Raw genomic sequence first — 14,894 nt, forward strand, 5'->3', positions numbered from 1 at the left:
CCGGAGCTGTTTTTTTGGTTAGTGGCTAGAATGTTTGGATAAGTCAATAGCAACAACAATATTTAAATTCAAAATGAAAAAAACAAAGATTCTAGCAATAAGCAATATACCATGAAGCTCCTAAGCTGTCTGGCTAATAAAGTCGGTTGAGAATTACGAGATCTCATGCTTAAATTTTAGTAAAGATTAAAACATTTGATAATTTCTTCATTTGTTTTAGTCTTAGTGGAAAGAGTATGTATTGCTTTTAAGAGGTAGTAAATATTATGTGAAATTTATCTGTATTAATTTGATCTGAACATCATAATTATGAAGAAAAAAAATGATATACCATAAAGTACCCAACGACCTAGTGGTTAATGAAATCTATTGAGAATTGTGAGTTGTTCAAATTTAAGCAAGGACTAAAACACTTGATGATTTCTTCTATTTGATTTAGCCTTGATGCAGAGTTATTCGATTCGTGTTTTGAATGGGAGGTAACATATATTTCGTGAAATTTATCTGTGCATAAATTGGCGCGAACCCTATGATTATCACGAAGGAAATAATAATAATTAATATACCACAAAGTACCCAAGATTGTGTCGTAGTAGCTAATGAACTAGGTTGAAAATTACAAAAATATCATCTTCAAATTTCAGCAGGAATCAAAAAACTTGATGAATTCTTCATTTGATTTAGTCTTGACGCAGAGTTATCTGATTCCTATTTCTGATTAGAGACAACAAAAATCTATAAAAATTATCTGCGCGCAATTTGGCGCGAACACCATAATTATCACGAAGATAAAAACAGTAATTAATATTCCACGAAGTATCAAGATTGTAACGTAGTAGCTAATGAACTAGGTTGAAAAATACTCGATATGAAGTTCAAATTTCAATAGAGACCGAAAAACTTACGATTTCTTTCATCTGGTTTAGCTTTAATGGAGAGAAGTATCTGAGAAGTAACATATATAAAAATTTATCTATACGTAAATTAGCTCGAACATCAGGATTATTTAGAAAAATATAATAATTTATATATCAGAAAATAATGTTAAATCACATGTATTCATGTTATAAAAGATAAAAAATCCAAATTCTTTGAATCTTTCCTTTATGCTTTCAAGGAAACAAATAATAAAAAGAAAAAAAAAAGTGGTACCACATATGTTTGTAAAAATTGAAGTATTTTTCATGTTCTCTTTCTTCTCTCTTCAAATCCCTCTGATTTTCACAATTTCCATTTCCATTTCCATTTCCCTTCCCCTTTCCCTTTTTAGCTTTTTCACTTTTTTTCCAACAAAAATTGATTCCTAACTTTCTCTGTGGATTTTGCACTCACTCTCCCTTCCTTTCTTCCCCCTCTCTGTCATCCACAATCGAAGTTTTCTTCTCTCTGTTGACGACGGACGGTGACTTTTGTCGGTGCTCTAATCTTATGCTTTTTTGTTTTCCGGCGAGTTTTCCGATTCGTGGTGCAGAATGGCTAAGCGTGGCTACAAATTGCGTATCCTTTTTTGAATTTTGCTATTCCTTCTATTTATTTTACTTAAATGTGCGTTAAGTTTGAATTTTGCTGTGTTGTTATGATTTTTGTTTGATCTGAGAGTGTTGTGTAAAATTTTATAGTTAGCTGCTGAAAATTGAAGTAGAATTTTAGTAACTTGGAAAGAAAAAAAATTTGAATTTGCTTAGGAATTAGAGAATTTGGTTGGAGTGAGCTGAATAGTTGGATTTTTGTGGTATGATTTATTTTTTGTGTTTCCTAAGTCTTTAGATTTAGCTCAGAGTTGGTGTTGTAGGTGAGTTTTTTGAGGTTTACTGAGTGATTTTGTTTTTAAGTTCAAGTATGTGGAGAAGCGATGAGGGTTGCTCGGATGGTAAACACCCTCCACCTCCACCTCCAACTCTAAGGTTGTGGGTTCGAGTCGCGGGGGAGCAAAAAGGTGGGAGTTTTCTGGAAGGGGATAAAAATAAGTTATGTGGAGAAGTATTAGTTTTCAGCAATAAGTTCTTGTGATTCTTGACTAATGTGAAATATAGAGGAATTTGTGGCGCATTCGGGGAATGTAAACTGTTTAAGATTTGGGAAGAAGACGCGTAGACAGTTTCTCACTGGTGGAGATGATCAAAATGTGAATCTTTGGTCCATTGGTAAACCAACATCCACTGCGGTGAGTTCAAATATCTATCATTTCCAGTTCACTTGCCTGAGTAATGTTGTTTCGCTTAATTGGGATAATGGATTTTGTTTCACAATGAGATCTTTCTTTTTCTGTGAACATTTAATTCAAATGCAAAATGCATTAAATGAGTGATCTATTATGATTATGCCTTCTATGCGGGAAGAGCTGCTGCTGCTGAATTTGTTGTTGGGGCTTTCTCTAGATAATTAGAGCGGGTGAGGATTGAGGAATGAGGTGTGATGTGCATTTTAGATGGGGCAGAGAATTTCTAAAATTGTTAATGCTGCCACTTAGATATAAGTGAGGTTATATTACCATTGTTTCTTTATAAGTGCCTTATAAGAATCTTTACCACTTGAAATACCAGACTGCTGTGGTTCTTTTGGATGATCTGAAACAGGTAACACGTAGATCATATATCTCCAAATATTATGATTTATTCATCTAACTAATGTGTTTAGTTGCAACCTTTGGTATGACAGAGAATACAAATATATGGGAACTGTAAACCTTTCGAGTGTCGAGTGATGGGTCATTCATCTAACTATGAATGCATGAAATTATTTGTTGATTCACTGTGTTGCGAAGAGCTGACTGCTACATGTTTTTATTTATCTTGAATCACTTTAGTCATATGGGACTGAATAGTCTGGTTTTGTGCTATTCAGAGCCTAAGTGGTCATACGAGTCCAGTAGAATCTGTAGCTTTTGACTCAGCAGAGGTTCTAGTGCTTGCTGGAGCTTCATCAGGTGTAATAAAGCTATGGGATCTGGAAGAAACAAAAAGTAAGTCAATTTATCTTTTTAGCTCTATATATTCTATAAAATCTATACTAGCTTTACTCTTAAAGAATTGCAGTGAAAGTGCTCGCAATACATTCTAAAAAAAGAATGTGCTCACAATTTTTATTTTATGACATTGATGTTTTATCCTCTTAAGCATTTGTCCTATTTATTAAATGTTGGTCTTACCTGCGAACTTCCAGCAACGAGAAAGCATCGCCTGAAGTTGCCTCAGCCTGTTGGCCTGATTATTTTTGTGTAAATGAGCTAAGTGTTGTCTTAACTGTAGTAAATGTCTTTTTACGTAAAAATGGCTGGTTGATTTGATTCCTCGTGCAAATAGAAAGTTAACTGCTTCACTATAGTATGATGTACAGTTAATTGCAATTAACACTTACTGCATGGTCATGTATATGTTAACCCAACTCGGTATGTAACTGAAAGAGCATCTTTGGATCTTCATTTACACAAGAAACTTGCTTTATGATTTCAAGATTGACTCCAAGGGCGGATCTATGTGAAGGCGAACGCCCTCACCGGGAAAATACACTGTATATCTAAGGTCAAATTTGAATTTTATGAGTATCTATGTTATAATGAACCCCCTTGATACAGTTAAGAAGCTTAGCTTAGTAGTTAAGGGGGTTCAACCATTCCCTGGGTCTCTGGTTCTATTCTTGCCCACTGCATTTCTTTTTCCCCTTGTTTTTGCTTTGACTTTCCCCGCAGATTGGGCTCAGCTTGCAGCTGTTTGGGCTTCAAACTCCAACCCAATTGGAAAGCCTCATTATTTTTGGGCTCCATTGGCAGCTTTATTCTTCCTACTTTTTTGTTATTTTTCTCTTCAATTATATTTATCCTTCTCAATTTGTCTTTGATCCAATTTGTTAGGCACACTATTTTTGCCTGTTATTCTTCTTATCTCTGTTGCTCATTTTGTTTCTACGTAAAAAAACCCTCTTTTAATGAACTAATTCGAAGAAACTCTTTTAAAAAACGATGAATTATTATTGAACTTGCAATTGAGATAGAAAACTATTTTTAAAAGTAAATTAAAATTAAGAAATTTAAAAGTTGTGAAGATCCTTTTAACAATATCTATTTAATTGAACTTACTTTCTTTGATTTTTGGTATTTCTTTCCTATTTTTTTCAATTGTATTTTCGAGAGAGGAAAAGTGAACTAAATTAAATTTAAATGAACTGAAAATGACGCCATTTATTTGACTTCTGAATATGTATTATAATATTAGTAACTCATTCCTTACACCTTTTTAAAGAATCTTGACGATATTCAAAGTAATTTATGATTGAATGGACACTAATTCGGAATAAGATTTAAAAAAATAAAGCAGAACACTGCAAAGTAAAAGAAAAAAAGTAACAGAAATTTCAATAAGGCTTGATGGAGTAAGGCAAAAGTAGGACAAACACTAAATGGGGCATGAAAAGATAAGTTAATTTAGTGGGTTAAGGTTAGTCTTTTCCTTCCCCACTTTGCTCTGTTTTTCATTTTGTAATTTGTGTGTGTTTTGCTTCTTCATACTTCGAACCCCCTTTAGTGAAAAATCCTGCCTCCGCCATGGATTGACACTAGTCATATTTAACTGAACATCCTTCAAGTGTTCGAGTTATCTGCGTATTAAACAAAATATGTAATCCTATTGTGCTTAGATGAGCAAGTCATATCCAGTTTGACTCCTAATCCGGTAATTGTTCTTGAAGTGTAGTGGTTCGCACTCTTACGGGACACAGATCATATTGCACTGCCTGTGAATTCCATCCTTTTGGTGAATTTTTTGCATCTGGATCTATGGATACTAATCTTAAGATATGGGATATAAGAAAAAAAGGATGCATCCACACATACAAAGGTCATACTCGAGGAATAAGTACCATAAGATTCTCTCCTGATGGCCGCTGGGTGGTTTCTGGCGGATTTGACAATGTTGTGAAGGTAATTTCTAAGTTGGCTAAAACAAATGTGGCATTATAGACTCTTTTTTTCTAGATTATTAACCTCTATTGTTAGTCAGGTATGGGACCTAACAGCTGGAAAGCTCTTGCACGACTTTAAGTTCCATGAGGGGCACATTCGATCCATAGATTTCCATCCACTTGAGTTTCTTTTGGCAACAGGTACTCCTTTTATTCTGTACCCAATCATAGAAATGGTGCTCTGAACAATTTATGTCTGGTTTTCTTCTTTCACTTATCCTTTTCTTTTGATCTAAATGATTCTCCTTACCTTTGTCCTTAATCTTTCTTTTGTCTTATTTTAAATTTCAGTCGCGACTCTACATCTGCTAAAACAAGGATCAATTATCATTAACTTAGTGGTTAACATACCACTATAACTTGTTTGGCCAAGCTACTAAAGGCCAAATATGTCGTCTTCTTCTTTTTTTTAAAAAAACTCTTATTTTAGAAATTGAAGGTATTTGGCAAAGCTTTTGGTGAAGAAATAAGTGTTTTAGAGTAGTACTGAAAATTGCTTTTCAGCTTTCAAGCAGAAGTGGAAAAAAATAGCTTCTTCCAAAAGTAATTGCTTTTGATTCTTTTAGGACAAGATTACCCATCTAAATAATATTTACCAAATTGATTAGTTGTGGCTTCCCTTTATCGTAATTTACCAATTAAAAATACTTTTGCAATTTTGCCAAACTTATAACGAAAGCACTTCTCAAATAATTTAGTCAAACACAAACTGCGATTCTTCCTAAGCACTTTCTCGAAAAGGATTTCTGATACTTTTGATAAGAAGTACTTCTCGAAAGAAGCTGATTTCGGCAGCTTGGCGAAACATGCTACATGCTTTTTTTATAGTCTTGCCAAAAGGTTTTGTGTTCTTGCCTTCCCTTGTCATAAATAGTGGTTCTTGCTTAACTTTTCAATTAGAAAAGAGAATCTGGTCATTTAGAAAAGAGAAATCACAGGAAAAGGTGCATGTTTTTAAGCAAAAGGATTAGTCTTACTGATTCATTGGTCAGATTATGAGAAGTTCAAACATTTCAAGAGGTGGTGGTGTACTTGAGAGTGGAAAATGTTTTAAAGAATTTTCTTGCTCTCCATCTATTATGGTCCATCTGTGATGGAATTTTAAAGCCAGATCCATCTTAAGATGGCATATTATAGCAGGATCAAATAATTGATTCTTCTAAACTCAATAGAGTTTTTACCTTGTCTCTATCCAAGTAATGATATTTTTTTCTGCTGTCCATGTGATCTTGTTTCAACACTTGAGTTGTTCTCAGGTTCTGCTGACCGTACCGTAAACTTTTGGGATTTGGAAACATTTGAATTGATTGGATCGACCCGACGTGAGGTATCTATGCCATCTTCTTTCAACTTTTTACTCTTTTAAAAAAATGTACACCATGTGCAAGCAAAGAGCTTGTGAGGCGTTCTTAGTTTGGCAGTTAGTTGTTAGGATTATATCCAGATATTTGTATACATTGGTGTAATAACTCTGACTGCTCATACTTAAAGTTCCCCCTTGAAGTTGCCGCCTTTTCTGTTATGTGCTTATACCGAAAGTGCTTGTAACTAAATAAGATATTCTTTTAATTTGCTGTTTAAAAATGTCTTAGAAGTTACAATTTAGTAAGTTGGCTATACTACATGAAATGATTGAAGCGAAGCATTTATTTTGTCAACATAACTATGAGGTTCTTTCTTTGATAAGCAATATAAGATCGAAATGGTTATCTCATGTGAGTTTCTTTTCCTATCTTTCAGAGGATGATAGGAAGAGATTCCGTAGGAGACATATGACTTGGGATCTGTTAAGAATATTTGGTGCCGTCTTTCTGCCCCTTATGTGTCAGTTTACTCTTGGATGCTTTAGAAGGATATGTGAGATAAAACCATTAGGCTAGCTCCTCAAGATATTTTCTGCCGTCTTTGTGCCCCTTGTGTCTAAGTTTACTCTTGGATGCATTAGAAGGATATGTGAGATAAAACCATTAGACTTGCTCCTCAAGATATTTTCTGCCGTCTTTGTGCCCCTTACGTCTCAGTTTACTCTTGGATGCATTAGAAGGATAGGTGGGCTAGAAGCATAGAACCATTAGACTTGCTTTTCACTCCAAACACTTTGCTGGTCCAATGAATGTGGTGTTCTTTTCAGGGATAGAACTAAGAATAACTGGCAATGTGAATAAATTTATCTTGCTTGTATAATTTTCTTTTCTGGGCAATATTGATACTGGTGCTTATTTTTCTGTGATTTGAAAACAGGATATGATACTTCCAGTATATTTGTTTTGATTAGATTTTTATGTTAAAATTTAATCTACTCGGATACAATTATGTTTGGAAAGTTTTGACGTGTTTTTCTAGGCTGCAGGAGTACGATCAATCACCTTTCACCCCGAGGGAAGGACTCTGTTTTGTGGACTGGATGATAGCTTGAAGGTTAAGCTCTTGGCATACTGCATTTTTGTAATTTTATTGTTGAAATAAGCAATTCTCATGTTTGTTGACCACCTTTGACCTGAAGGTTTATTCATGGGAGCCTCTAAAGTGTCACGACTCTGTTGAAATGGGATGGTCGACTTTAAGTGATCTCTGCATACATGATGGGAAGCTTGTAGGTGGTGCTTATTACCAAAACTATGTTGGAGTATGGGTTGCAGATGTTTCGGTACTTAGCTTGATCACTGAAGCTTAAGTCAAACTTGTGCATGGTTTTAGTTTTTATCTTTACATTTGACCCATTTGTTTAAAAATCAATTTTTCGATTTGTTTTATTTGTGGTTTTTTCTGCCAGCTTATTGATCCCCATGGAGCTGGTTTAACTCCAGATAGACAAAGTAACTTGGAGCAGAAACAGGACCACGTGGAGAGTCGTTTAGAAAGAATAGGAAGCAACAGAAGTTCTAATTCGAATCTTCGCTGCTCATCACCTGATATTGATTCCAAGGAAATAAAGAATATATATGTGGACAGTAAGTTGTTTTTGCATCCTACTCTAAAAATCTGACCATGGAAACCAAAAAAAAATTAGCAACTTGGCATTAAGAAACTCTAATATTGACATCTTGTTCAATTATAGCCATACACTTGGGGTGGAATATAATGGCCTGGTGTAATTCTTTACCTGATACGGTGATAACTGGTCATCTGGGTAAACCAACTTGTTCCGTATTTTTAGGTTTAGTAGTTCCGACATGCCAATGTTGGGTAATTAGAAGATTTCACCTTGCCACCGACATATCCTTCATGAAAGGATTTGATGAATTTCATCATAGTTATTCAATACTAGGTCATCAAAAAAAAAATCATAGTTAAGGAGGAGGAGTAGGAGCTATCTTTAGGGGCGGAATCGAATGATTACGAGATAAACAATGAGACAAAGGAGAGCACTTAGACGAGTCAGCCAAAAAGAAAAACCACCAAGATAGGCATAGCAATTCGATCTCTTGATCACCTATTTTTGGAATACCATTTTTGGGGGTATTCATTACTAGTTGAAATGCAACTTTTTATTGAATAATCTTTCTACTTCATTTAGTATCACAATTTTCAGTTTACACATCCACATCTAATTGCAGTTCTAATTCCCATGCACTTAAAAATTTCTTTTTGCAGGTGAAAATCCTGTCACCATGAAGAAAGTTACTTCTCCTTCTCCAAAAGTAGTTCCTCCTTTAGATTCTAAGGAAAACAAGAAACAGTTGAGTCAGAAGCTTAATTCTGTCGTTGGTTTACCTGCAAAAACTAATGGATTGCCAGTAGGTAAATCATTTGTTGTCCCCAGTGTGATACCTCGTGATATTCCAGAGGAGAAGAACTTGGATACTTGTAGAAGGGAATCTATTTCTGCAACCAGAGTAAGTAGTGGTATATCACAAAAGCCGTCTCACATAAAGTGCCCATCCAGCAATAACTATGATATGGAGAAGATTTCTGTGGCTCTTCAGTCTGAATTTGCAGACAACTTGCTGCGTACAGTAGATTGTAAGAAGGAATCAGATATTGATAGCAGGCTTATGGCAGATAATAATTCCAGAGAACGTTCCGAGGCAAAAGATTCAGCTGTCAAGCATGGTGGAGAAAAGCTAGAGAAAACTTCATTGCAACCACTGCTGAATAGTCGGGAGAACCGTTAGTTCTAAAATACTCTTTATTTGAATTGACTTTTGAGCTCTCTATGGTTCGTTCCCGTGTTGTACAGTTTTCTGCATTCTTCCTCAGTTATTCTTTTCCAGGTTTACTGCTAATTTTGGGTTGGTGATCTCTATTTTAGTCACAGGTTTTCTTCATCTTGAGGGATCTGCTCATTAAAACTTGCCTTAAAATAAAAAATTAAACTACAAGATATTTCTAGTTTGTATTTGACTAGTGTTCATAATTTTATGGCACAGTATCGTAAGAATGTTCAACTTTTTTTTTTTCTACCTGATCAGTGCTATGATGTGCAATGTTTTTGAAAAGTCAAAATTAGCTTGCGAAATCATGCTGGCCGAAATAATCATTTTCTGCTTTTGCTTGATACTGTGTAAGATGCTGGTATGCACTTCCTGGTTTGTTGACATTTTAGTTCTTCAGTTAGGTTTATAGTTTTGTACTTGGCCTTTTCTTTGCATATATAGATGCACAAGTTAGAAGCATGAAAACAAATATTAATTTAATCTTCATTATGTTTCAGGTAATGTGGCTTCAGAAGGCAGGAAAGAGTTGCATCCAGTTAGATTTGTAAATGGAGGTTAGCGTCTGATAAAACTATGCTGTAACAAAAGGAAAAGAATATTTCAAACAATTCTTTTTTTTGTATGAGTAAAAAATCAAATACATTCTAATTAGTGTTTTGTTGAAAATGGCAGTGGCGGTAGTGCGAGGAAGGACGCGCAGTTTGGTTGAGAGGTTTGAGAAAAGAGAAGGGTTGAACATGGATGATGTCCATAAGCTGGATGCAGTGTCTCATTCTAAAACTGAGGAAAGAGATGTATCCCCTTTGCCACCTTCTTGTTGTAAAGACGAGGAAGAAGAAACCTTTTCCAAATATTTTGATGAGGAACCAGAAACATCACCTTTGACAGCTTCTCGTTTTAAAACAGAGGAAGCAATGCGCCCCTTGCCTTCAGCTCATTCGAAAGTTGAGGAAGCAAATTCATATTCTTTGCCAGCTTCTCAATATGAAGTTGAGGAATTAGAAGCATCCCATAAGCCAGCTTCTAAGTTAAAATCTGAGGAAGTAAGAAAAGCCCATTTACCAGCTTCTCATTCTGAAGCTGAGAAATTAGAGGCATCCCCTATGCCAGCTTCTCAGTTTAAATCTGAGCAAGTTAGAGAATCCCATTTACCAGCTTCTTGTTCTAAAGCTGAGGAATTTGAAACATCCCCTATGCCAGCTTCTCAGTTTAAATCTGAGGAAGTTAGAGAATCCCATTTACCAACTTCTTGTTCTAAAGCTGAGGAATTTGAAATATCCCCTATGCTAGCTTCACAGGTTAAATCTGAGGATGTAAGGAAGTCTCGTTTGCCAACTTCTCGTTCTAAAGCTGGGGAATTAGAAGCATCCTCTATACCAGCTTCACAGCTTAAACCTGAGAATGTAAGAAGATCCCGTTTATCAGCTTCTCGTTCTAAAGCTGAGGAACTGGAAGCATCCCCTGTGCTTGTTTCTAAGTTTAGAAGTGGAGCAAGAACATCCCGTTTGTCAGCTTTTCGTTCAAAAGCTGAGGAAGCTAAAACATCACGATTATTAGCTTCTCGTTCTAAAGCTGAGGAGGCACAAACATTGCGCCTGTTGTCTTCTGGTTCTTATGCTGAGCAACCACAAATTGCCCCTTTGCCGGTATTGATCTTGTGCCACCTATAATTGATTGTTTCTTCTTTGGTTGTGTTCAGTTGATATGTTGAGATTGCCTGGTCATATCTGATATACCTTTACATTCTGTCTAAGCAATGCCGCGAATGCTGAAATGCATGTCCTCCACTGTGCTATGTAAATTATGTGAGCCTAAAAAAATCTCTAATAGCTAGTGCACTTGTTAGGAATCAGTTGTTCCGTATCTAATTTATCTACTAGGAGTGTGGTTTAACCTTTTAAAACAGGTGATGAGAGAATTTTGTGCTCTCTGGTTTTGTGAACAGAAGAAATTCTCCTAGAAATACATGTTCCAGGCTTTATTTTTTTCTTCCGTCTTGTAAGTTGACATAGGGAAATGGCTGTGGAGTTGGGGTTGCAACTGTTTTCACTTGTAACATTGATTTTATTGCAGCCTTCTCTTACAATATTTCAATCTTATTTGGTAAATACTTTCTCAACTTTGGCATAACTCTCCACATGTTACTGCCTACATGCAGAATACTGATCAGCAGACTATTGCACGGTGTGAGCCAGTGCAGAATGATGATATAATTATTGAAGATCTTATGCAATGCCATGATGTACTGCTAAGTACGTTTAGATCTCGTTTGACAAAGCTGCAGGTAACCTTTAGCTTATGATTTTATGTAGTTTGAGCTTATGTTTACACGTGTCACACAGATACTGGTTTCTGCATTCCTAGTTTTATCTTAATAGGATTTAACTCTTTAGAAATGCCAGTCTAATGTTGACAGCGTGGCAGGGAATTCTTGTAGGAATTTGGAAGATCTTTTTGATTGATACTTATTATATACGAAAAACTGTGTGGTCCTGTAATGCTTGAAGCCTCTTACAAGTATAGTCTTTTAAACTTACAGGTAGTTCGTCACTACTGGGAACGGAATGACATCAGGGGTGCTTTTGAGGGTTTGAGGAAGTTGTCAGATCATTCTGTGAGAATTTATTGAAACTTCTGTCATAGTGGTCTCTTCCCAAATATTATATTTGATAAATTCTCTAATGTATTTCTTAAATTTATTTCCTCTTGCAGGTGCAAGCTGATGTTGTGAGTGTCCTCGTAGATAAAATGGAGATTATCACTTTGGATTTGTTTTCCTTCTTGTTGCCTGTACTGTTGGCCTTGCTTGATACTAAGATAGAAAGGTAAGTAGTGATACAACTCACTGCTTGTTGCCTTTACTGTTTCCAGTTTGACATCCTTCAAATATGATCTAATAATACTGCTTTAATGATTACTGCGGTATACGTGGTGATTATTTATTCTTTGATTATATATCATTACCAATCAAAGCTAGGGTGACTCTGGTTTCGAATTTCTGGAAAAATAACTATATTGGTTTTCCTTCTCCATCCTGTCAAACTAGAAGTTTTTGCAAACATGGTAATATATATAATCGAAAGGTTAGAACAGAAAAGAAGGAACAATACATATCTTGGCAAACCATGACATTTTATTTAATCAGTTTTTAACATGGTGGTGAATTTTACTTGGTTCAATTGAAGCATAAGAGATAAAAGGGACTACCTCAGATGGTTTATTAGCTTTAAACAATTTATGGTTTTGTCTGTGTGGATGTGAGGGTTGCATTGCACACATTGATTTCATTGAATTCTGCTGTTAATTTTTATTTTATATTCTGATTGCACTGTTAAATTTTATAGTTATATTTTTTAAATTTCTTCTTCACATGTTGATTGCTTCTGTCTTTTTTTCTCTTCTACAGGCATGCAAATGTTTCCCTGGAGCTGTTGTTGAAACTTGTTGCAGTCTTTGGACCAGTAGTTCGCTCAGCCGTTTCAGCACATCCATCTGTAGGGGTTGATCTTCATGCAGAAGCGAGGTAATGATGCTTATGTGGCTAAGCAGTTCACCTTTCGTTTATATGCTTGGATGCTGGTAAATACAAAACACTTACCTGTCTTTGATTTTGTACACTGTAAAACAGAATTAAGTGCTGCAGGCAGTGCTTTGCCTACCTCCAAGATATACAGAAAACACTTCCTGCACTTATAAGGTAACTAAGAATCTACTTTTTACTTATCATAATTATGATTGTTGTCATGATTTTATTTTATGGGTGGTCCAACTCATCCTCTCTTTATCTGGGATAGAGTTACTAGATTCCCAATAGAGCTTCAAAGTCAGAAAAATGGCAAGTATAGTGCCTCATTATGTTTGAGCCATCGATTAAGGTGTTGTAAGCATGCTTCACAGTCAGTGATGCACAACAAACTTCAAACCTATTAAGAAAATGAGAATCTTTTGGTTTTTACTTTCATTGGACAATTGTTATGATCAAAGAATGGTGGATTTGCTATGATTGTGATCTATCGTAAGTTTTGTATATTGAAATACGTTTAATCCTATCATGGTAGCTTAGTAACTGGTGAATCAAATTGTTCTGATACTTCATGATTAATGCTATCTGAATATGTTTGGTTTGTGGGTAGGACGTTCAAGGCTTGATATCTAATCAATAGGTCCATATTGAACTTTCGAAATTTTTAAAGTAGATGGATGCAACTTGTTGTCGAGTAGGACTTCCCTTTGATATCTGTACCATTCTTTTGTTACATATCTAATGCAAGCTAAAAAGTCAAAACTCCTTGTGTCTTGATTTTGCTTGCTATCTAAATTTCGCTTACGTTCTGTTGTAGGAGAGGGGGTCTGCCGGCAAAAGGTGCAGTACAATTAAATCTCCTACTTCAAGAATCATAGTCCAGTTTATCAGATATGCTTTTCCTAATGGCTAAAGCAAGACAACGGAATGGGAAGTTAGCTAATATACCATGTTCTCAAACTTATGTCTCTTTATGGACACCCACAATTTTGCTCCTCGGGTTTCCATCCTTGCTACCATTTTCACCAACCTTGTAACAGCGGAAAACTAGCAAGATGGAAATGCAGTGTCTGTCCTCCGCCACTGCAACTGGTTTGAGAGGCAAAGGTAAAAACTCTCGATATAATATGACCTTTTGTTGGAGAGTAGCATGGCTATCTTCATTCAGATATGCGGCTTGAACATATTCAAAGTTCCTGGCTGTATGTATCCATCCATATGTAAGTTGTGTACATGTATCTGCAATAGTAAAAAAATGGATGAGATGTGTACATCATTTGATCAATGAAACAGATATTCATACATACCCCCCTTCTATTGCTATCAAAACTCAAAATATTGAATTTTCTTCTCAAGTCACTATAGGCCTACAATGATAAGCTTAATATTTAATCGTGACTTAGATGAATGCCATTATACAATAAGACACCTTTTATGGAGTACATAGATCGTTTTCAAATGCATACGACACAAGATAAGTTGCTTATTGATATTCAAAATGGCAAAAAGACTTGCATTTATAGTAAGAAAAATGAAACTTACCACCATTTTTCCAACATAATAAGAATGTACTATATAAAGCTATAACTAAAGTAGAAATGATGTTCACAAACTCTAATTACAAATGACGCCATGGGAAACATTTTTCCTTTCATTTTCTTGCGCTTGATACGTAAGCAAAAATTATGGAATACCACATGTGAACATATTTTTTTTACTTTTACTAGAGAAGTCATTTTCATCATTTCTAAAGAATTTGTTTTTCTGGAGATATTTTTGAAAACAAAATTCCTCTCAACCGAACACACCCTAATGTAGAAATTACGTTCACGTTGTATGTTTCCTTCATCTGCTTTGTTCAATTCATTGGTTACACAAATGCTTGTCTTATGAGATTAAATCACGCAATTCCCTTCCTTTTTCATCTTTTTTTCTGGAATTACTTGAAGTTAGAAGGTAGAAAGGAATAAAAATTGATCAGTTTAAGCTATTAAAGTAAGTATTTAATTAAAATTAGAGAAAGGCACAATCATATGTCTGAATCAGTTAAAAAGTCAAAAATAGAAGGCACTTTATGTGAAAGGTATTTTAATCTTTTATATTGACCCTAAAACGACCTAGTCCAACTATATCACTCTCACAGATTCTACTATGTTGGTTATTTTTTATTCTTCATGGAAGTTTGTTTATCATTGTTTATCGACTGATATCGTTGCTAGTAGCTATGACATGATTTAATTGAGCACATGAGACACTTT

General features: G+C 35.2%; 1 protein-coding gene across 2 annotated transcripts; it reads left to right on the top strand.

Annotated features, from left to right (window-relative positions):
- Window positions 1-1,218: 1,218 nt before the first annotated feature.
- On the top strand, window positions 1,219-13,940 carry LOC125847525 (katanin p80 WD40 repeat-containing subunit B1 homolog KTN80.4). Of its 2 annotated transcripts, none has more exons than XM_049527128.1 (18): window positions 1,219-1,497; window positions 2,034-2,164; window positions 2,845-2,962; window positions 4,684-4,915; window positions 4,995-5,097; window positions 6,213-6,283; window positions 7,300-7,374; window positions 7,460-7,603; window positions 7,730-7,907; window positions 8,551-9,066; window positions 9,611-9,667; window positions 9,786-10,759; window positions 11,272-11,397; window positions 11,653-11,727; window positions 11,826-11,938; window positions 12,520-12,636; window positions 12,742-12,810; window positions 13,454-13,940. In XM_049527128.1, exons 3-18 carry the CDS (start codon window positions 2,940-2,942, stop codon window positions 13,512-13,514), a joined length of 2,934 nt encoding a protein of 977 aa, XP_049383085.1. In that variant the 5' UTR covers window positions 1,219-1,497; window positions 2,034-2,164; window positions 2,845-2,939; the 3' UTR covers window positions 13,515-13,940. The 2 variants fall into 2 exon arrangements, with proteins under 2 accessions (XP_049383085.1, XP_049383084.1); XM_049527127.1 differs by having other exon boundaries at window positions 4,689-4,915.
- The last annotated feature ends 954 nt before the right edge of the window (window positions 13,941-14,894 follow it).

This window comes from Solanum stenotomum, chromosome 12 (assembly GCF_019186545.1).
Source record: "Solanum stenotomum isolate F172 chromosome 12, ASM1918654v1, whole genome shotgun sequence".
In the NCBI taxonomy this organism is placed as follows: Eukaryota; Viridiplantae; Streptophyta; class Magnoliopsida; order Solanales; family Solanaceae; genus Solanum; species Solanum stenotomum.